Here is a 23,381-nt window from a genome sequence, read left to right on the forward strand (position 1 = left end):
TCTGTCGTCTATATATAAATAAAATTACAAAAAATATTTGTCTATTTTTAATAAAAAATTAACTAAAACAGCTATCTAAAAAATCTTAATCACATATATTATGTAACTTAAAAATTAGAAATAGGCGATTGTTTATTTATATTTGTAAGAATATTAAAAATGATAAATTTATTTCCATAAACAATCTATTTTTACTTTTAAGTTATTAGGAGTTTTTTCACGAGCAAATAATATGATTGCCAGTTGGACTGTATACTTAATATGTATAGTTAATTATAATAGCCACCTGTCAAGGTCGAAAACGTAATAAAAGTGATGATTTAGTCTTCATTTTAATTTATTTTTATTTAACAGCAAGCGCCAACCCCTTAAACATATAATTCTCGTATATTCCCATTAAAAACTACGCTCAGTTCCAAAGTTATATACGAAAAAAATTGTTAACAGCTATTATGCCATTGCAGCAGGGTCGCCAATCTATTTGTAATTGTGATTTCGTTTTTAAGAGTTTTAATAGATCTATACAATAAATTCAATCTGCGTGGCTCTTATATAGCTAAGTATCATAATATATTTACTTACCCAAGAAGGCTTTCGAGATCGCAAACGAATTTGTACACGTATCGTTTACCGGCCGTCTTATGTATGATGTTTTTGTCATAATAATACCTAAGACCACGGCTCAGTTTTTCGTAGTTCATTTTTGGTTTGTTCTTTCGCACGCCCCACCTGCGGGCCACCTCGTCCGGATCCGTAAGTTTAAATTCCCAGTCATCGCCCGTCCATGAAATGAACGCCTTACAGGCGCGATCTGTTAACAGCTCCAACAAAAACTGCCACAATTGTATGGGTCCGCTGCCGGTGAAACAAGGACCGCCATCTGTAACGAAAACGGTTTATATTATATATATTGCAGTGAATGTCAAGTGAAGTTTCTTGATATGAATTTTCAAGAACTTAAGTAAATAATATGTTTCATTTATACTTGAAGAAAAATAAATAATAGTTCCAGATAACAGTTTAAAATTAGTTCAACCCTTTAAAAAATATTTGATTTCATTCATGTTGTATGGTATATATAACAAATAATAATTTATTTTAGCATTTGAATAGTTAATTTTACTACCAGAATAACCGGGAAAAAAATAGTATTTTTGCGAATTAACCTATGTATGCGCTATGCTTAAAAAATGTTTTGAATAAAATATATATACACTCTATCGCAAAGAGCTCGTGGAGTTCTATATTACTCAAGGGGAACGACGTTTCTCTACCCTAAATTTTCGAGTCTGAATTATACGCCAAATGAATATATAGACGAACACGCAATAATTAATATGTTTACTACACAATAACGTTTTTAATGCACGTATATGTTTTTCTAAGAACAAACGTCGAAGAAATGTCTTGGAACTATGAGCATGAACATGAATTATTATAGTATATTATTAAACTATATAATATCATTACGTAGGCACAGCCGTCGTTGTATAACACGATGTTATAATAGAAGCACGCGAAAAAAGACGGGGCACTGGACCGCGGCAAACTGCAGTCGTAATGTTTGTTAGCTATAATCATGCTGTTGTGTCAAATCCCTCAAAATTACTGGTCCGTTTTTGAAATATATTTAAAAATAATAAAATTAGACCCACCACGTTAAGTTTAAAAAAAATTGTGTTGAATTCAAGACGGACAAAGTAATATTTTTCCAAATCCTGTAGTTACCTCAAAAAGATTTCCTACTGCTACATAAAAATACTTAAGATTGTATAAATAGTGCTCATTATACTAATGATCTTTTAACGTTATAATAATATAGTACGTCTATAAAAGGTCTGTTAAAAACCGTCCCAAAAACCACTCGGGATGTACCTTGGACGGTAAAACCATATTTTTTATTAACAAAAGTGAAGAATACTATAATATTAGTCGCAAAATATCGTTATCACGAGATTTTCCTAACAAATATAGCGTATGGTTTAAGCATATCAACTACTGCAGAAATTACTTACTTGGCGTATAACCGGTGATGAGCGGAGGAGCTTGTAACTGCAAACACGGTTTTATATCGACCGACATGTTGTTGTTGCCGCCGCCGGGCACCATCAAATGGTGCTGCTGCTGGTGTTGTTGTTGGACGTGCGGATTGTTATTGTTGTAATGGTGATGGTGGAGGTGTTGCTGCTGCTGCTGCTGTTGTTGGTGATGGTGTTGTTGCTGCTGTTGATGGCCGTGATGATGCTGTTGCTGCTGCTGTTGGTATTGCTGTTGTTGCTGGTGCATAAACTGCAGTTGCAGCGCCGAATCGGCACCGGCTGCAGCGGCGGCGGCTGCCCAGTGATCGACCGCGGCCAGTGCGGCGGCCGCTGTGGCAGCGGAGGTCTGATGAGCCGGCCCTGTCGTGGTGGTGGCACCGTTGGGCACGGTTTGTGCGGCAGACTGGGACGGCGGCACCGAAGAACCGGCGGTCAGATAAGGCGACGTAGTACCGCCGCCGGCGTCCAAGTACGGGCTGCCACTGGTCGTCGGGTACGGTTGCTGTTCGCCAGAATAGTTGTCCTGTTGTTGTTGCTGTATGTACCGGTGATCTGTAACGTCAATTCCGTTTTTGATTAAGCACCGCGTATTTTAATCAGATAATATTATTATAATGTATAGGTATTTAGGAACTGCCACTGCGGCGGGCTATAGTGACAATACGAGTCGTTGACCGTGATGGATTTATTTACACATTGTACAAAGTTGAGTTCAAGACGTCGTTTGTCGAGCTCGGCCCAATAACTCTAAACATTTCTGTACAGTATAGAGGGCATAATATCGTCGTGTTTGATGAATATAATAAAATGATACGGCGAGTCGATGATCGACACGACCAATTCGAATAAGATAAAGGGCACACAAAAGACGAATTAGCTATATAAACCCAGATCGAAGATACGGTCCATAAATCATTCGATATACCTGCAAATACCTATAGTAGCTACTGGATAATTTTTAAAAGGACAATACCTCACGACCTAATGGTGTGCGGATGTAATTTTCCAAGACATTATAATAATAATACCTAGGTGAATTATTGATTTCATATACATATATATATATATCTAACCTATAGGTTTACTATTCCGGTATTACACTAAAGTAATGTGTGTGAACGGATTATTATATTTGCAAAGCGTTTTCTGCAGAATTCATCATGAACAGTTCAAATCGCGTAGTATATTCACTTTGTCATAATATATTATTATGCACTTACTCTCTGGAAATTTACAAATTCCCTAGCTCTATACTCACGCACAAATTCAGTAATTTGTTTTTATTCGATCATCCAACGCTCATGAATGTGCACATAATATAATACCGATAGCGTAACCTGCCATTGTTCTTTAACATACGCACGCGTGTTACAGGACGATTTTATCACGCTGTCGTATAATGAGTTATTACTATACATCGTATATAGTGCTGGAAGTAAGTACTCTATCGTATTGTTATATAGTTTATTATATGCGCGTGGTGCTGTAGCAGGTATATTATAAGAGGTTGTAACCGCGAACACGGTTGAACACGAAATAGCGTTTATATTCTGGACACAGGACGAGGGCGTGGTTTAATGTAACTGCTGCTGATGAAGAAGCGAATTATATACATGTGTATATATAAACGTATTTTATGATGATTTTTGGGCAGGGCAGTGTATAAATAATAAGTTTACGCTCATACACATACACGCGAGTCGTGTATATACATCATACGTAGAGGCGTCGGAGGGGAGGGAAGAAAGAACGCTTAAGCAAACCGTGACGCGCGCGACTAGACAATAGACCGCGATGTATAAATATATATATATAAATGTGTATAGGTACTCTCCTGCTATTTTAGCGATGACGATTAAAAAACTTTATTTACGTTGTATTACGCGCACTAGCTCGTTATTGTATTGTTCTACGATACAATACAATATACCTATATATATATAGTTGGCCGTGTTCGACTACGTCCAATTATGAGTAGCTCGCGTGACCCCTCGTATAAAACGCGTACATGCGTTATATGTATGCGCGTTTACACTGATTCAAATTATATTATAGGAACGTCAATCGTATATAACAATCGTAAAAAAATCTATTCAAATGTTTTCCACGTAGTGATGATCTTAAGTATAAAATCCATCGAGGTCGATCAAATAATAATAACAATAATAATAAAAAATGGTGACAAAATATATTTTAAATATAATGTACTACGCAACGATCTGTAGGGCGCGTCGACAAGATACACCCGTTTAAATTTGAGTTATATAGTAGTTTATACATTTAGATCTGATATGTTAGAGGGTGGTTCTTGTGTCACGGGGGCGTATTTACTTGAGGCAGGGACCAGTGGTCCTACTCCACTCGTCGTGGGATATATGTATCGCACGCGTTATAATAAGAATTATTATTATCATAACCTACACGTTTATAAGAAATTGTTAAAGCGCACATTAGTGTTATTTCAATTTCATCAATCGTGTTAAATTATAATTAATGCGCATCAGCTTAATGCTCGTAATTATTGAATTGGCTTAATCTATAATGCGTATTAACGATTGCATACATAAATGCGGTATATAAAAATAGATTAATAATATATACTGCCATAAAATAACTTAGAGAATACTTGTGGAACATGGATATTTCAGTTAAAAAAATAGCAATAAAATGTATTGTTCTTCAATAAACTACAGTGATTTGGGATGACTATCTTGTTTTGACTTCTATCGCGGTATCTTATCGGTTATCGGAAACATTCATACGTGTAAATCGTGATGAAACGAACATAAATTATACAAGATGATTCATCAAGCATAATATGCTTATTTCCATGTTTATCTTTAACAATGAATTTAATTAAATCAAAATTTTTGAATTTATTTTATTTATTATTACCCATCTGCGGTAGATATTTCTATGATTCATTTATCTTTTACTAAGTCTATTTTTTAGGATCTTTTTATCACTTAAAAAACTTGAAAGAATATAATCAACCTATTAGAGATCTGATATGACGAGAGACTGAATCGTTAATCATAATAAACTCATAAATAATTATTAGAATCGGAAGAATTAGTACGAATAAGATTATGCCATAAAAATTCCAAAGACGCATTCAATTTCCATGATGTCATTATTTTTTTTTTTTATCGATATAAATATTTATCTATTTATCTATTTTATATTTTTTATTAAATTATGTAAACAAATTATACGATTATAGTTATCATATTATAGAAAATATAATCTAAACCGTTTTAGCCTTCTTCCCACAAGATTCACATCACGTGGTTTTTTTAAAAATATATGTACCGTATCCTGTGATGGGTGACTTACAATTGTTAATAATGCCGGATATAATGTATATATGATCAAAATTTAAGATCACTGTATTATAATATATTATATATATTATAAGATCTATAAATATGAATATTACGCTATAAATATATTATTGTATACGTAAAATGAGCTTAGGTATTAATGTCCGCGAGGAAAAAATGTGCATATGTATCGAAATGGCCAGAAGAAAACACATTATGGCCAAATATAAAAAAAGTCACCAAAACAAAAAACCATCATCCTGCAATATAATACTACGAGTCTTACAATGTACCACAGAATTATTTTTTGTAATGAATAACATTTTTCTATTTGCAAATTATATGCAATTTTTAATAGTATTCATACATTTACGTTATATAAATAGGTGAAAGGGCTAAGTAATGTATAAAATAAATAATAACCAAGTGTATAATGTATATCCATAGAATGATATTAAACCATTTTAATAGTCCATAATAGTTTTTAAAACCACCTCACACATAAAAAATAAAACACGTTTTGTACAGCGCGAACGTATTTAAAATTTAAAATTACGTTGAATTATGTATGTTCACAACAATCAAGACATAATTGACTTTAATTAGACAATACCGATTTAACCATACATAGTTAAATTCGACATTATAGAACTTGAGAAATACGACAGTGCGCGTAATCGGACTTAATGGAGTAATATATTAGGCACGACGTTTTCCATAAAGTTTTCGTCCAATCTAAATAAGCATTATTGCAGGTATTTGCAGGATCTAAACGTTTCCTAACCAACGGGGTAAAATAATTTGGTTTAAAATAAAGAAAACATCGCACATCGATATGGTACAATATTCTGAAATCTCATATTTTAAATATACATTTTTAAACGCACAGGGACGACTATATGGATTATTGATTTTAAAAATTATTTTCTGGGAAATTTTTACCAACCGACTACAACTTAAAAAAAAATGTAACTCATGTAATGTATATAAATTTATAATACACTCACTGGCTCGGTGCTGTTGCTGGTGGTGATAGTCTCTCTGCTGTTGGTATCTGTTTTGCTGCTGTTGCTGCATCAGCTGCTGTTGTTGTTGCTGTTGCTGTTGCTGCTGCTGCTGCTGCTGCTGCTGAATCAGAGGTATGGCGGTCGGCTGAGGCGCCGAGGGTTGCTGCGGATAGAGATCCGGGGGTGACGATACCGTCGACTCCATGGCGTTTTCGCCGCCGCCCGACACCATCAAACCGGAACCGGCGATGTTGTTGTCAGGCGTTGTGGAACCGCTGCCGCCGGTTTGGCTGGGCGGCGTGGTGGTCCCTAAGCTCGACGAGTAGGTGATCCCTGCGAAAAAGAAACGAACGACGTTTTAATACGTATATTCGTATTACTCGTGACGACAGTGTACGCCGCCGACGACGACGACGATTCCGGTCGATTACAATTCGTCACCTCTTCCGTTCGTCCGAACACGTATCGCTTAATACGTGAGCGTTGAACAACCACGAAACGTATACACAATGATGGTTTTACGATATTATATTATTACTATTAATATTATTATTATTATTATTATTATTACATTGACCATCGAACAGTTGTTTTTTTTTAACGGCTATTGTGCCGCGTAGAAAAATCACAAATATATATGGACAAGGTATAGGTACATATATACTGTATATAATGTGTGTGTGTATATATGTATATATACGCACACAAACGTACTGGGCCATGTAGAAATATATTATATATATATAATCGTAATAACGATGTGAAACAATGCTATGGACACTTTTACAAGGAGGGAGGGGATAATTATGACTACTACACACACTGTCATAATATAATATTATCATATTATATGTGTATGTACAACATAATAATATAATATACCCGATGGTAATGGTTGATAGGCTACATTATATTATGTAGAGGGACGTATATAATATTACGATATATAGATATACGCACACATACACACACACGATGTGCCTAAATATAATAATATAAATACACAATAAAGGGGGAGCTGCGGAAAGTCACGGTCATCGCCGCCGCCGCCGCCACCGAGCCATTATATTATTTAAAAATCGTTGCCACCGCGGCAGGCACGGCAAGTACTCACGGTACATTATTATTATGTATATATATATATATGCACATCTCACACACCGCGCGCGATATCCTGCTGCAGCAAGCCCATCCGCGTCGTCCTCGAATATATTTTATTATTATTATTATTATGTAATATAGCGATGGCGACGTGGAAATAAAAAATAATAAATATAATATATTATGTTCCGACTACATATTATCCTATGTGCAGCGTACCTATATATTATAATCTAAGATATACGCGTATAAGTGTACAAACCGTCACGTATATTTAATTATTGTATACCTACTTGACTGCATGCTGCAGAATATCAATAAGTCTGAGCCTATATGTATGTACACATAAAGTGCAGTAAATATATATATATCATAATATGTGCGCGATAACAAGACCACAAAACAATGGTGCCTATACAATACTATGTAGGTAGGTATATGTCATAATGCATTAAACTGTATCCAAACGTCATATATATATATATTAGTGTCCTATAATAATATTCCAGAGTATATATAATTTTTTTATATATTAAATATGTGCCATGTAATATAATAACTATACATGCTGTGTAATACGGTTCAATTTTTCTGTTATATATATATGTACGTATATAAGTACCTATTACTGATATTTCGACATCAATGTTATTGTTGATTGCCTGCTGCAGGCGATTGGGTGTGTTTATATACTATTTGGTGACAATAAATAGGTGTGCAGGCATGGTGGTCGCGGCGTTATTCGAATTTTAAATTAACAAAAACAAATACGTATATAATATAATCACGAAGACGCTTGTTACCAATATGGCAATATTATATAAATATATGCATATATAATATAGGTACAATCTTTAATATTTGTACATCTAACTCTCACACAGTTATCTATGCATGTATATTTATAAACACGGGACATATACTTCCTCAATATAAATGTATTAATTATCATTTTAAAATATATTATAAAATTATGAACAGGTATATATATATATATAATATACTAGTAGCTGTCAGTAGTACGTGTATCTATACTGTGTTCTGTTCTAACTTTTCAAGTATAAAAGAACTTTAAAAGAAAATTATTAAAAAATATTCAGTTTTGATAAAATGTCAAAATCATTAATCATAGTATGTATGACATATATCATTGTATAATAATGGGTATAATAAAACGCGGTAAAATTTATATAACACAAAACAAAAATATTATTTTACGATATCGACAAATCACAAAACTAAATAAGGTTGTAAACTAAATACAGTCTATAATATCTATGAATGTATTTTCAGTTATTTTTTTTTATTATTAAGCTGAACTTGTAAAATATATTCCCGATTTCTGATGGCGGGTATTAGGATTAAACGTGCATTATTGATAGCGAACCTTCAGTTTAGATTTAAAATCGTAACTCAAAATTAAACGGATACCTTGAACAAAAGCTAAATACCGTAAAATCAATTTCTGCGGAGTATACTCAAGGTTAAAACCGTGTACACCTATAGCTACATCAAATGATTTCGATGATCATAAGTTAATTCATGGAATACGAAAACGCCGAGGGAAAACGGATTTGTTTAGAAAAAAAAAATAAATAAAAAATGAGATACAACGAACGATTGATATCGCGAGACATTTATTATTATTTTAATCATTTCGCTCTGATTAGAATATAAAAACGATTTTAATTATTTATCGGGCCACTAAATATATATACCTATCTATACCCAGCAGGGTAAAACGGTAACAGATGATTAGAAAACCATTTGCATTTTGCATTGGTACTTGTTCATGCGCACAAAATATAGGCATCATCGTGCTGCAGCATGATGATGTAGGCATATATATCCTATGAAAATAAATACGCATCGCTTGCGCGTCGTTTTGCACAGGTCGGAATCGATTCCAAAATGGCTACGTAAAAAATATATTATAATGTCGTCTCGATTATTTTTTCATAGGTACCTATATACTTTATTTTAATTCACGGTTATTGTTGTTTTCTATGGCGTAGTAGCAGCAGTATACGCGATTCGTTGGACCGAATCGTTGATTTTTTTCTCCACCGTGTCGAAATTTATCATTTAGTCATTGTGTATGTGATGGGTTGGGTGCGGCGGTGAAAAATCGGTGTAAAAAAATCATCGGTGTGTAAAGTTAAAGCAGATAGGCCCGGAAGTGAGTTGTTCGACGACGATGACGACGACGACGACTACTATAATGTAATATACCGCTGCCGAGTGGGGTGGGCGCTGTGCAGTGATTGGTTGGTCGTTGTGCGACGCCTACTCGCCGCCCGACTAAACACGCGCGCTGATGTATATAAAATATTATATATTATACGCAGCGCAGGAGCGATACATTAACTATATACAAATATTATACGAAAACACACACATAATAATATATCGTATATTTGAAAACCCGCAAGCAATGTATTGTTACGATATGTAAATGTACGCGGCTGTATATAATATCTGCGGGACGGTGACGTTATATGTATAGGTATTATGTAACGATTGCCGTGCCGATAATTATGCAGATATAACGTGGTGGAGAAAAATTGCCGAATATCATTTAACACTATTTTCATATATTGTATTATTTTCTATACGATTTAATAGATACAAAGAAGTAGAATATGTACATATAATATAATAAAACATATCACGCGCGGTGGCAGGCAGGAAACGACAATATTATACATAAACCCTGCTGGGATGAGGTCCGATCGTACAATACACTACAGCATTATAATAAAATGTTTACTCATCCGCTACTATTTTCATTTTCGTATCGATACTTCTTGACCCGGATTATGAGGGTTTCATGTAGGAGTATTCTTATAAAAGGCAAAAAATCGTCTATCGTCTGATAAACAAAGAATAACTGCTACAACATATTCTATTCTTCAATATTGTATTTTACCAGTATTGTGTCTAATTTTCACGGACCTTAAAGCGATTTTGCTCCCCAAAAATAATATGCTCTTGGTTTGTTTCCGAGTATGTCGCACAGCTAAGAATTTTATGGTTATTATTATTGCCAAACGTCTAGGCGGGCGTCCGCCCTTTGAAATGAAATCTGAGCACGTACGTACCACGCGTCACACTGTCGGGGGGCAACGTCGCCGTCGTATAATATTCTAGGTGCTCTACGGGCGCACACGTGTCTCACACGGTACAGCGTTTATTGAATATCAATATCGGTCGAGCAGTTCTTAAAACATTAATCGAGAAAAAACGACAGTGACGCGCGTGCACAATATAATACAATTTATTATGAACGGGCGATCGGACGGATTAAACATTTTTTTTTTTTTTATTTTTAATTTCAAACTAACCGTTACGCGGTTTAATAATATATAGATATATTATTATTAATAACACCTAAGACAAAAAAAAAAAAACGGAAAGAAAGAAGAAAAAGACGTTACGAATATTAGCCGTTTATTAATCATATTAAACACGTGCTGCAGGCTGCAGGGGAGACCGACGACCAGCCGTCGTGGCTGTCGACGTTATCCAAAAGCAACAACAGAAGCCTGGAACAGCAGGTGTTTATATATATAATACACTACCTATATTATATACACAGCAGTAGAAGTACGTTAAGGAACCTACAAGTCTCCGGCGATTAAGCACGTGTATGTTGTATCTATAAAGACATTTATTCTATGTAGGTATGTAAACGATGACGCGCTTATAACAACATTAGGGTAGGTATATATTATATACCACACAGTTAACACGAGTATACAATGTAGTGTCAAACAATAATAAAATAAAACCCATTTCGAATTATACCATTTCCGGCCAAAATTCATGTAGACGACGCATTGTGGTGCGTGCTACTCTGCTATACCTGTAATACACGTATTGTATTCATCTTATGTTCGTCGGCGGACCATATAATGTGCGAAATATTCCGCCAACAATAATGATGAAAACAAGATAATAATAAACACTATAGATACAAAAGGTCAGTGGGTATATCGGTTAGATGGTACAATAAATGGGGTGGAAACATATAGGTGTCGTCCGGTAAAGCCACTCGTTCGTTATAAATCGTTTGTATTATTGTACTACCTATCAATATAAAGAAACGCTGTACACATTATAAAAATACTAATATATACGTATTGTGGAGAGGTCTTATTATATAGTATAATGACTGTACAGTGTAGGTACAACACACATGTGGTAGTAGGTACATTATTATAACATTACAACTTTATACAGTGTAAATTAATATAATATAGTGGTTTTAGGACACAAAGATGAAGGTATAGCGTCGTATTATTCGGTAAGTATATACGTATACATATAATATGCATTTTTAAATGTTCGTGCGTTATAGTATATATTTCAACATGGAACGTCTTTCACCCCATGTTATATATTATGTTATTGCGACGCACCTGTGACTGCTTGTTGCTCCCGTTTCCGTTGCGGAAACCCTCCTCCGCCTGCTGCACCCATCCGAGCAGTACACTTCATTTTACCCTTGTCTATAATACCATCGTCGCCCTCTTCGAGACGCGACGATTCCTTTCCGAGAAAACTTTTCTACATATACATATTATGCGTAGGTATATAACGTAATAAGAGCGTTGAATAAAACTCACTGTACGCGTTTACACGCCTTTTCGCATCGCCCGCAATCCGATTGAATGTATATATATATTATAATACAATATATGCGGAACGATATTTGACCAAATGAAACTATTTCCTATACTTAGATTATAGATAAAATTCGGCGTTCACCAAGAGAACGTTAATAAGTGGCTGGCTGACTATATTGCTGAGAGACAGCAGGTGGCTTTTAAACGCTACGAACTGCTGCTATCGCATCGTCCTCCAGCAGCAGCCAGACTACGACGACGGCGACGAAGGCGACTCTGCCACACGTCGTATATCTAACAGGTGGCCAACACCAGTCGTCTCGGTGGCACGAGCCACAGCCGTCGAATATAAAAAACAACCCGTGTATTTAACGTGCGTGCGCGCGTATAGGTACATGTATATATATATTAAACAGACTAGCTATCAATTAATTTCACGCATGTTCTTTAACAACAAAAAGCAGAAGACGAGAGAAAAAAAGCGGCGGTCTTTGGTCGTATAAACACAGCACGACAGTAGGTACAACATTTAGGTACATACGCACGTCCCTATACCGACACAATAAAATATCGTTATAATATTTTTACTCGCACACGTACAAACACATGCAATTTGCGATATATTCTATCGTTTCCCAATTCAGTATATATATATAGTAAACAACATGACAACGACAAGTGACGAAACAGTGACCTATAAATTTCACATCGAAAATCGAAAAAAATGTTCAGAACAGGTAAACATGTATAATGTTTTTGAATTTAAATGTGCGCGCCGGCACTCGCCTGCGACGCAAATCGAGAATGCGTACTTATATACTGTTACGGAAAATCATTCTCTATCCTCCGTGATGGTACCCAAATTATATATCCAAGTCCATCAAGATATGCAAACATATATTATTATCATAAAAGCGGTATCGAGAGCGGGCGATAAAACAAATCTAAACCGAGTATATTATTTATAAATATAGTATATATAGTACCATTTTTTAGAAAATATCTCCGTCGGTTGCCCGGAACGGACACGGTCATGTCATCGACCACGGCCGCGGCCGGGTGTAGCACCAGGTTGTTGTTGTTGTTGTTGTTGTTGTTGTTGTAATGGTTTTGGCTGTTGTATTGGTGGTGATAGGACGTGGACGACGCAGCGGCCGCGGCCGCCGTGACCACGAGATCGAAATAACCGGCGGCGTTGTCCAGCGCTGCGTTACCAGACGCAGATGAGCCGGCCGCGGTCGCGCAGCATTGGGTGGGCGATGACGCCAAGGGCTGTTGCTGGTGGTGGTGATTCCTGTGGTGCGCCGGGTGCTGCTGTTGGATGATGTGCTGTTGTTGTAGTAGCACCATCATTTGTCGGGTGATGTGCCGGTCGGCCGCCGGCACTGGACGGTGATGAGACGAGACTCGGTGGTCCGACGTGTATACCGAGAGTACGAAAAACGACGAGACGAGACGTGACGCAAACCGAACGAAAAGTGATACTGCGGTTATATCGTGCGCATAGGTTGTCTGCAGAACGAATTTCGGATTCGGCGAGATTATCACCCAACACGGTCGTCGACGTCGGCGATTCGAGAAAAACCGAAAAAAAAAATGTCACGACGTCCAGAACGAGAAGTGATGAAAAACGGCCAAGACCGACTACGAAAACACGATGATAGTATTATGTCGAAATAGAATACTGTTTCTTCCGGATGGGTAACGCGGACGAGACACAGTGATCAGACACGCAATGCGCCCCGCGACACGACAACCGTACTGAAGCGAATGAGCCGCAACTCTAGCAGTGGCGTGCGGTGGAGTGCGTGCGCGCGCGGCGCCCGGCGATACGCGTTTATCCCCACTGCCCGCCGGCAAACGTCGGCGGCGGGCGGGCCTGAACCCTCCGCGCTACCGCCCCACCATACCCCGCGTCACGGTCGTTTTCAGAGACTCCCGAGATCCAATGTTCCGACCAACAGAAATGGAAAAAACGGCGACTCTTCGAATACAATGATACATATTATATATTAGAATATATACACCTATAATACACGACAAATACACGCGCGTTACGACGGCATACACATATTATTATGTACCAACGTAAGGTGTTTGTAAATATTTGCAGGATACGACGAGCAATCGTCTGTCTATGTCAATGGATATTATCGCGGTCTATCGATGACGACCGTCAACGGATTATTGAAAAAAAAATTAACGAATAATAAACAATAATATATGGCAAAATGAGACGACGATACGCGCAAAACGTGTGTTATATAACAGTTTTTATCATATATATATATATTTGACCATAATTTACAGTTAAATGCGCGACAACTATATTAATATATAGTATTGTATTGTTGAAACTACTATAACTACGGTCGTATCCATTTCACTTGAGGTCAGTTATCTAACCATCATCTTGACACCCAAAATTTGTAGTATATGTTTTATTATAATAATTTAACTTCTATATACGCGCACGTCGACTTCGAAATACATCTATAGACTCATCGTGCTATATTGTATATATTATATGCGCGCTATATGTGCATCAGCTCTGTAAAATATTATGTACTATACGCTGCATGCTCAATTAACAAAACTCATCGTATACACCCCATAATCTTATTATTCGTATACATATGTGTAATATGTATAATAACATCCGTTAAGCATTAATAACGATAATGTGCACACTTTAAGTCGCTTGTTTAGTAGAATAGGTATTACAACACTTATTTAGCGTAAAGGTATTTACGAGTACATATAGGTCCTTTACGAGCGAAACAACATTAAAACTAGATATTATAATATTATGTAACCTATCCATAGAGCGCAGGTTTAATAAGGTATCTAATTATGTTAACCAGATGGCTATTTTTACAGACATAATAAGGCTAAATTGAAATTCAATGTTCGAACATATTTTCCATAATAAATCAATCAAAGCTCAACTCAATTACCTATACATTGTAATAAACATAATATACTATTATATTAGGAATTAAAGAATACAATACTTTACGTTTTAAAAATCTTAAATATGTTACATGAATACCGGAGTACATAAATACATTTTTCCTTTCTAAAATTGTAAGACTTCGGCTTTTATTATAAAGTTTATATTGTTTAGTAAATCGATTACCATACAATATGAGCTTGCATCAAGTGTATATTAAACAAGAAAAAAATTATTACGCACAATTTTAGAAGAAATAGTAGATACCGGAAATTTGTATGAATTGTTATATCAAGGCGATAACGTTCTATCGTGTTTTTATTTTAAAAAAAAGACATATATATATATATACTCATTTTGCGTCTATACGTTGCTATATAATTATTTAATCACTTATTTACGAAATACATATTTCAAACGTATTTCAACCAATATAATATAATATATATATTATATTATATAGTTATAGTACCAATACAAAACAATATTATTTTTACAATTTCACGTCTTAATTGTTTTTTTTTTCCATTCAAGACTACACTATTACAACTGCAATACCTAAATATGTATATAGGTATATATAATAACTAATAATACAAATATATACCAAGGCTGGTAACGCTGATGACGGTTCTTGTGTTGTTATACTACTAAACATATATAGACGTTGGTTTTATATTATTATAGTATAATAGAGTATAGGTACTCTAGAAGAATAATCGGAACTTCATTTATTGTATTCAAGTTTTAAGAGGAGGAGAAGAAGGAGGAGGTGGTATTGCTTGTTGTACATCCGGTGGGCGTGTAATATACGCGCGAGTCTTGTTCTTCTTAGCCCGTGCTATGCCATGTACCGCTTTTATTCTCGAGTAACTTGAAACCAAAGACGACAAGGACGGGCGTGCCATAACACGCCACCCTTTTGTGCGTGTCATTCATATTTTCTTTTGCGCGCGCGCCAAAAGCATGCAGCTGGGGCAGCTGTACTTTTTTTAGTAGGTGGTATATAGTCGTTAAGAAAACCGGAACTACCGGGTAGGTTTATGTAAGAGGAGGAACCTATATACCACCTAGTAGAAGCATTTTAGAGAAATGGGATTTTAAAACATTTTCGGTGTATAATAATTTGTTGTACAATAATATTATCACGTGCTCAAGTTTACCTTAGACGTCGCGACACACACACACACACACATATATAAATATAGGTTAGATTTGTCTTTTACTGCGGAGGAGCATTGAAACTTTATAATACCCGGAAAACGTGTATACGCAGTAAATATAATAGCGCTCGTTCGATCACACTATGTCATCGTACATAATATAGTGCGATACACATAATATTGTATATCATGACAATGCCTAATATCTATATAACGTACATTGCAGTCTCGATGATGCTCTTGCACATGATAGAAACGGTGGATATAACTGTGTTCGTATAGTAATAATGATCGTCAAGTGTTCGTCTGCAGTACTGTTCGGCCAGGTATATCATGATGAGCTCCCGTGGCGACGCAAGGGCTGTAATAAATATTGTGATCGCTCGTCTATACGCTGCTAACAGCGGGTGGCCGCCGTAAGTAGCCGTCCCCTCGATAAAAATGAAATAAAATTAAATGGGGCCCGGCATTACGCGGTTAAATACCGTTTATAAGCCGAAACTGGCCCAATTAATATTTAATATAAATATGTATAATATATAGTGCGCAACAATACGGTTTTTTTCTCTTTCTTGTCTATATTATTATTATTATTATTATTATGGTAATAAAATAACGCGATGACGTCGTCGACGACAGTATAAGTGCAATAGCTAATAACTACCCTTGATGTGTGTTATGTGGTCCACACTCGAAGTCTATATAATAATAATAATAATAAGATTTACACATACACACACATAAAGGTATATGTATAATTGTTCAATTCAACTGAAGAATAAGATGAGGTATATTGGAAATAATAATAAATGTTTACCTATACTATACGTATATACGGGATTATAGTAACGGCAATAACGTACCTGTTTCGTATTGTTGGTTATGATGGAGATTGCGATTACGATGGTTCAGTCGGTGTGGTGGCGATTGCAACCGGATATGCTGCGGTTCGGATGCAGCCGGTACAGGATAGGAAGAGAATAAACCACTGTTGTCGTCCACCTGATGTCTGTGTTGTTGATGTTGTACGAAATTTTCATGATAGAAATTTGAATTATTGCTATTGCCACTAGTGTTGTGTAACGACGATAAATGTTGATTGCCACCGCCGAACATGGGTATCGATGCAGCCCTATCGACGTCTGCGAAAATATAAATAAAAAATAATTTTTATACGTTCCTAAGAATATAATATATAAGTTTCTATTGATTGTGATGAATGGGGTACATAATATATTATACATTGATTACGATGTTAACATAATTATTTATTTACATATTAGGTATGACATATCGAGCGGATTATAGCGCGGTATCTACGACATCTATCTCGTAAATATATGATATATGTATATTATTTCATTGCATTTTCCTTAAAACTATATAATATTCGACACACCACCGTTTTTAAGGGTTAAAAATATTCAATTATACACGTGCGTATTATATAATATGTAGGTCATCGTCGGCGCACATTTTTACGTCACGACCACGACACAGTGCAGTGTTTACATTCAAAGGATATCCTGTCTGCTACGTCACATTTATAAATACCAACCACCATCACAGACTTAATATATAAATATAATGCCGCCATATAGGTTTGTTTACATTCAAAGGATATCCTGCTCACGATACAACGCCGAAACTACGTCACACCAACGGTGGTGGCAAAGCGTTGTGGCCGTTTTGCTAAAAGGATGATAGCGGTCAAAGGATATCCTGCTTATTACAACAGAACAGCCTTGGGCTAGCCCCCTTCTATAGCAAGGCAAGGCCGCGGATGGCCACAGAGCTTGCACCGCACACGTATCCCGCCGGATAAACGTTATTTTTTTTATTTATTTATTTTTTTTTTGTTCCTGTTTTATCCAGCTAGTGGTCGTAACGATATTATTATAGTTGAGTCAGTTTAACTACACTGACTGTACGGGTCGGACGGTCGCGAGACGCAAATTGCATCTAATTTTTTTCTTATAGTGTGATGGTGGTTTATCCAAATATATAATATAAAATATTAAAAAAATTTTTATTTTTTTTTATCACTCCGACACGGTTGTAACTGAATAATTTATTAACACAAAACTGATAACTCTTCTCACATAAAAATACATAGCGACGCGTACACCGCATATTGCAATATTTATCTTCAGATATTATTACAACGTATTATAATATAAAATGTACAATGTGACAGCTATATAGTATAGCTACAGCATAAACTATATATTATTATAGTATCATCGGTATCGTTTATTTATCGGTCTTTCAGTAACGTTCTCCGTCGGTATGCGGTAGTGGTTTTATCTACGAACCCTGTCATGTCAGTTTACCATACCCGGCACGTGTGTTAACCGTATGCATATTATGTATACAATAATCGCATCTCGTTTCCTAATCGGCATATTATTATATTATATACGCACTCTTCTTTCGGGTATTATATGTTATAGATAATATTGGACATTCGCGTCGTATTCGGTCTGATATACTCACACACACAAACACACACACACGCGCGAGCATACGCACATACATACATATGATACATATATATGGGTATGTATCCCACGCGACCGCGATATCGTAAATTCGTTACATCATCCGCCCCGAATGTAATATTTTTATATTATATATTTATATCTAATAACTATAATAACGTTTTATAATATAATTTTATTTATTATTATAATTGTATTAATATGTGCTTGGTTGTAATAAATTTATGATTTTTTTCTTCATACACATCATGCACGTTCGGATTGCACGAAATAATGTTTTTTATTATATTTTTTTTTATCGTCTAAACAATAGCCTATATATTATTGTTACACGTATATTATGTTTAAATTATGATTGTGTACGAGCAACCACTTTCAGCATTCAGTGTATATATTAAAATGCGATGACCGGAACTACGGCACTGCAGACACGAGGAATTTTTGTCGTTTGGTTCGCACGACACTGCTTTATATACAATAATATAATATTTCGGATAACATTTATTTAATACCAGTCACAATAATAGTTTATATATTAACACCACGCCGCACGTATTATAATACTGTTGTAAGCATAATAGATCCGCGACGCGACCCGCAATCGATTATTGTCGCAGTTATATACGCATTGCCCCAGAAATCGCGATTATTATTAAAGGTTAAACGACGGAAATCACTCACCTTTTTGCATCATTTCGAGATGTTCCCAGAGGATGTCGCCCAAAAACGGCGGCGCCTCGGCCACGAAACGTTCGCGTCCCATATTGCACAAGTGCCTGCCCTTCCGGGCATACAGCGGTCGGTTACCGCCGCTCGACGACGACACCAGCTCCTCGAACGGTTCGTCGTCGCCATCGTCCAGCTCTTTGTCCGGATCATTGTCATCGTCGTCGTTGCTGCTGCCCGGCGACTTGCTGCCACCGTTGCAGTTGCCGCTGCTGCGGAGGCGGCGGCGACCGCGCCGGACGCGTTCCCGGATCATTTGACTGCTGCGGCCCATGATCGTGGTGTTGGGACTGGCCGTGGTGAATTTCTGGAATTGAGACGTGCCGCACACAACGCGACGCAGTAACGGCGTCGGCGGTGGTTCGGGTACCGAGAACTCGCGGTAAGCCCACCAGAACCAATGCGCGGCCTGCGCCTCAGTCCACAGCCTAGGATCTGCAAAAAAAAAGAAAAAACGTTAAAAGTGATACTTAAAGTTTGTAATGATATTTTGTACGTTTTGCAAAATAAAACCTATCCGTATAGTGAATGATAATATCGACCAATAGTACTCACACTTCACGATGAGAACTGTTGCAGAACATATCCGATTTATTAAAGTAAAAATTAAATTATGTTTTGATCTAACATTATAACACCTATGATCTATACATTGTTTTATACTATAGAGATTTCGTCTTTGACTGTTAGTTATGAATTTATGATTATAAATACGCATATTGTTTGAGTGCATTATATAACGCTGTCACTTGTCTGCATATAATATGAGAACCTTGCTACAACAGAGCATTTTATAAGGTGGCTTCGACCAAATGGGGTAGTGATTTCTTATCTGCAGAATAATTGTTATCGTTAAACTCGAAACTGCATTTAAAGATAAAACACGATAGTGAATCGGCTTGTCTCGTGTTTACGACTCGAAAGAATAACGTAAGGTATATAGCTGCACATGGTTTGTCCAAATTAAACGAAATAAAAAAACATCAATATAATATGTAATCATTTAGATTATAATTAATTTAAAAATAAATAATAATATTGTCTTCACGAAAAATGACAAATTCGCATATGAGAAAGTATCATTAGAAGTACCACAATGAATATTACGTTATTATTATATATATTGAGCTATATAAATACCCAAACATTTACGATACAGATGATATATCTATATGACTTATTTATTTTATAATTGTAAATTCTGTCTGATGCTGCATGTACATCGTCGGTGCGAAATTCATTATAAATGCTCATAACCAAAACAGCTATTCACATTTCTCCTCATACGGTTCGAGTTATTGTGATAATTATAGCGACTATTAATTTAGACGTAAAACAAAACGGGATCATAAAAATTTGATATATTATTTACTTATTTTTCTAATCGAATATGAATACTTAATATCAAATTACTGTGTCACAGTATGTAAATGAAACGATCTATGAAGTATTTTATTATATATAATGAATGATAATAATAATTGATATAAAAAAAAAAAATCGTCAAAACAAAAGCAACTATTACCACCCTCTAATAGCAGCAATAATAATAATAATTTAACCGATGTACGCGCGCAATAACCCCTCTAGGTACGCATATTCAGCCCTCTGCAGTGGCCGTCCCACATATACGCAGTATATTCTAGATTATTACATATTATTATATATAGACACGCGGCGGTGGTGTCTAACGCTTCCACAATCATTTTCACATAATAAAAACTATAATATAGCCGCCACCATACTCGTGGTGCGTATCGGCAATGGTCGTTACGCTTTCCCTCTGCATATTATGTAAAAACGAAAATATATATAATACATATATAGAGGTATGTACGCGGTATAAATACAATAAAATTATATGTATATACGCTATATCGTTTTAGATTCTTTATCGAACGTAATTATTCTAAGAAAATAAAAAATAAGTTCTATTCTTCTTGTTACTGAAGAACGCACAAGATACATAAACCATTTTGTGTACATAATACAAAATGATATAAATATATATTATTTTCTACGATGTTTGTCGGAAGAACTAATGCTTGCTGGCATAACGATGTATTTTGAGCTTCGCGGGTGTAGTGGACTCGGCACGATCTTTTTATAATCGTATTATACATTAAATACACGATTCGTATATTTTGTAGTATGATTGTATATCGCGGTGTAACGCATATATTTACTGTACACCGTTTATACTTTATATTGTTATCTCATGTAGGAAGCGGTCGAAAACCTAAACGATTGATTTGGTACGAAGACGAACACAACGATAACGGAATGTTATACATTTTGAAAGTTCAATATTGGTAGTCGCGACGATGTGTGTAAGCCGTTCGCCGCGGGCCGACGCCAATTCCGCCGTGGGAACCACGGACATTATGGGGTCCGGCAAATGTATATTATTTTTCTACAAAATTTACACTTACTCGAGTCGAGTTCACACGCTATACTCTACACGACTACGGCAATGATGATGGCGTAATTAACCATACACGCACACACACACACACACACACACATTCACACCTCTTGTTTGTTTGAACCGCACCCAATATACGAAGGCAATAATTGTCATATATTTATACAATGTAAAAACTTAAATCTATCTATACGTTTGGGTTCAAGAGAAATCTAAAAAAAAAAAACATACAGTGACGTATATACTATGGTCTGTAGTCACACTTGGATATTATATATATTGCACCTACAGTACCTATTTATAATAGAATATTATGCATATTATTATGACTCCGTTGTGGGAACATAAGTTTCCGTAATATTAAGAAATATATATATATATATATATGTATATGTATATAAACGCAGGGTAAACACTTTAAATAAGTGTGTTTAATAAAAATGTATACAAAATTTTTTTAACAGTAAAGATGGTCTAAGTGTCTAACTATATTATTATAAATTAATAAATAATAAATTTATATTCTATATAATTGTATTAAATATCATATGTATTTAGATCAATTAAAACTTAAAAATGTGATTCGTTTTGTAAGTGATAGAAGAAAATGGGATCATTTATGTAGAGCACAATTGCGTATAGATTGTAATTCACGGTTCATCGACTATAATAAATCATTCAAACAAAAAAAATACTCAAAAATAAAATCAAGTTTGTAGAAAATCTAATACAATTGAATACATAAACATGCAGCGGGATATATTATTTTTAATATTACACAATTTAAATAACATACATGTCTGCAGTATAAAGTTCTTAAAGTTAATAATATATTATTTTAATTAATGTGAATTCGTTATTTACGAATGATATAGCATAATAAGAAGACACGTTAATATTTATTATACATGAAATACATTTTACATGACATGTGCTATAACTATAAGTTTATAACTTAAAAATAAAACTTAAATATTATATATAGTTCAAATTAAAATTAAAAACGGAAAACTCGATTATGCTATATATATATAATAATAGGTTTCAAATGTATCTATACCTCGAGTAAGTAAGGATACGATAAATTTAATTTCAATAATAAATCAAAATCATTGCAAACGACATAAATAAATTTTGAATTTCTATAGAAAATACTTTGATATGAACTTTGTTATTCATTTTCTAGCATCGTTAAACGTATTAAAAATGAAAATTTTGGTTGAACTTTAAACACTCATAAAAAATGAAGTCTTAATTTTGGGATTCTTTGCGTAAAACCATTATGTTAAAGGCATGCAAAAAAACATCATTGTAAAACCAGAAAATACTCTTAGCATTGCTCAGAATTTAAACAATTACAATAACTTAAAAACTATTTTTTTTGAGAGAACGGGGGGGCGATCGCCCCAATCGCCCCCCTCTAGATCCACCACTGTATAACTGAGATAAGAATACGGTAATTTGGTGCGTTTTGTAAGGAAGCTAATGATTTTATAATAGTGTAGCTTTTGATCA

General features: G+C 35.2%; 1 protein-coding gene across 1 annotated transcript in view; it reads right to left on the reverse strand.

Annotated features, from left to right (window-relative positions):
- Positions 1-23,381, reverse strand: part of LOC113557281 (ETS-like protein pointed) — a 53,683-nt gene that overhangs the window by 1,892 nt on the left and 28,410 nt on the right. The window contains exons 5-9 of the mRNA XM_026962721.1: positions 19,397-19,876; positions 17,078-17,356; positions 6,370-6,702; positions 2,016-2,591; positions 583-880 (exon numbers count right to left, since the gene is read on the reverse strand). Coding sequence (XP_026818522.1) covers positions 583-880; positions 2,016-2,591; positions 6,370-6,702; positions 17,078-17,356; positions 19,397-19,876 — 1,966 coding nt within the window. The remainder of the gene's footprint in view (positions 1-582; positions 881-2,015; positions 2,592-6,369; positions 6,703-17,077; positions 17,357-19,396; positions 19,877-23,381) is intronic.

The sequence above is a fragment of the Rhopalosiphum maidis genome, chromosome 3, assembly GCF_003676215.2.
Source record: "Rhopalosiphum maidis isolate BTI-1 chromosome 3, ASM367621v3, whole genome shotgun sequence".
Lineage (NCBI taxonomy): Eukaryota > Metazoa > Arthropoda > Insecta > Hemiptera > Aphididae > Rhopalosiphum > Rhopalosiphum maidis.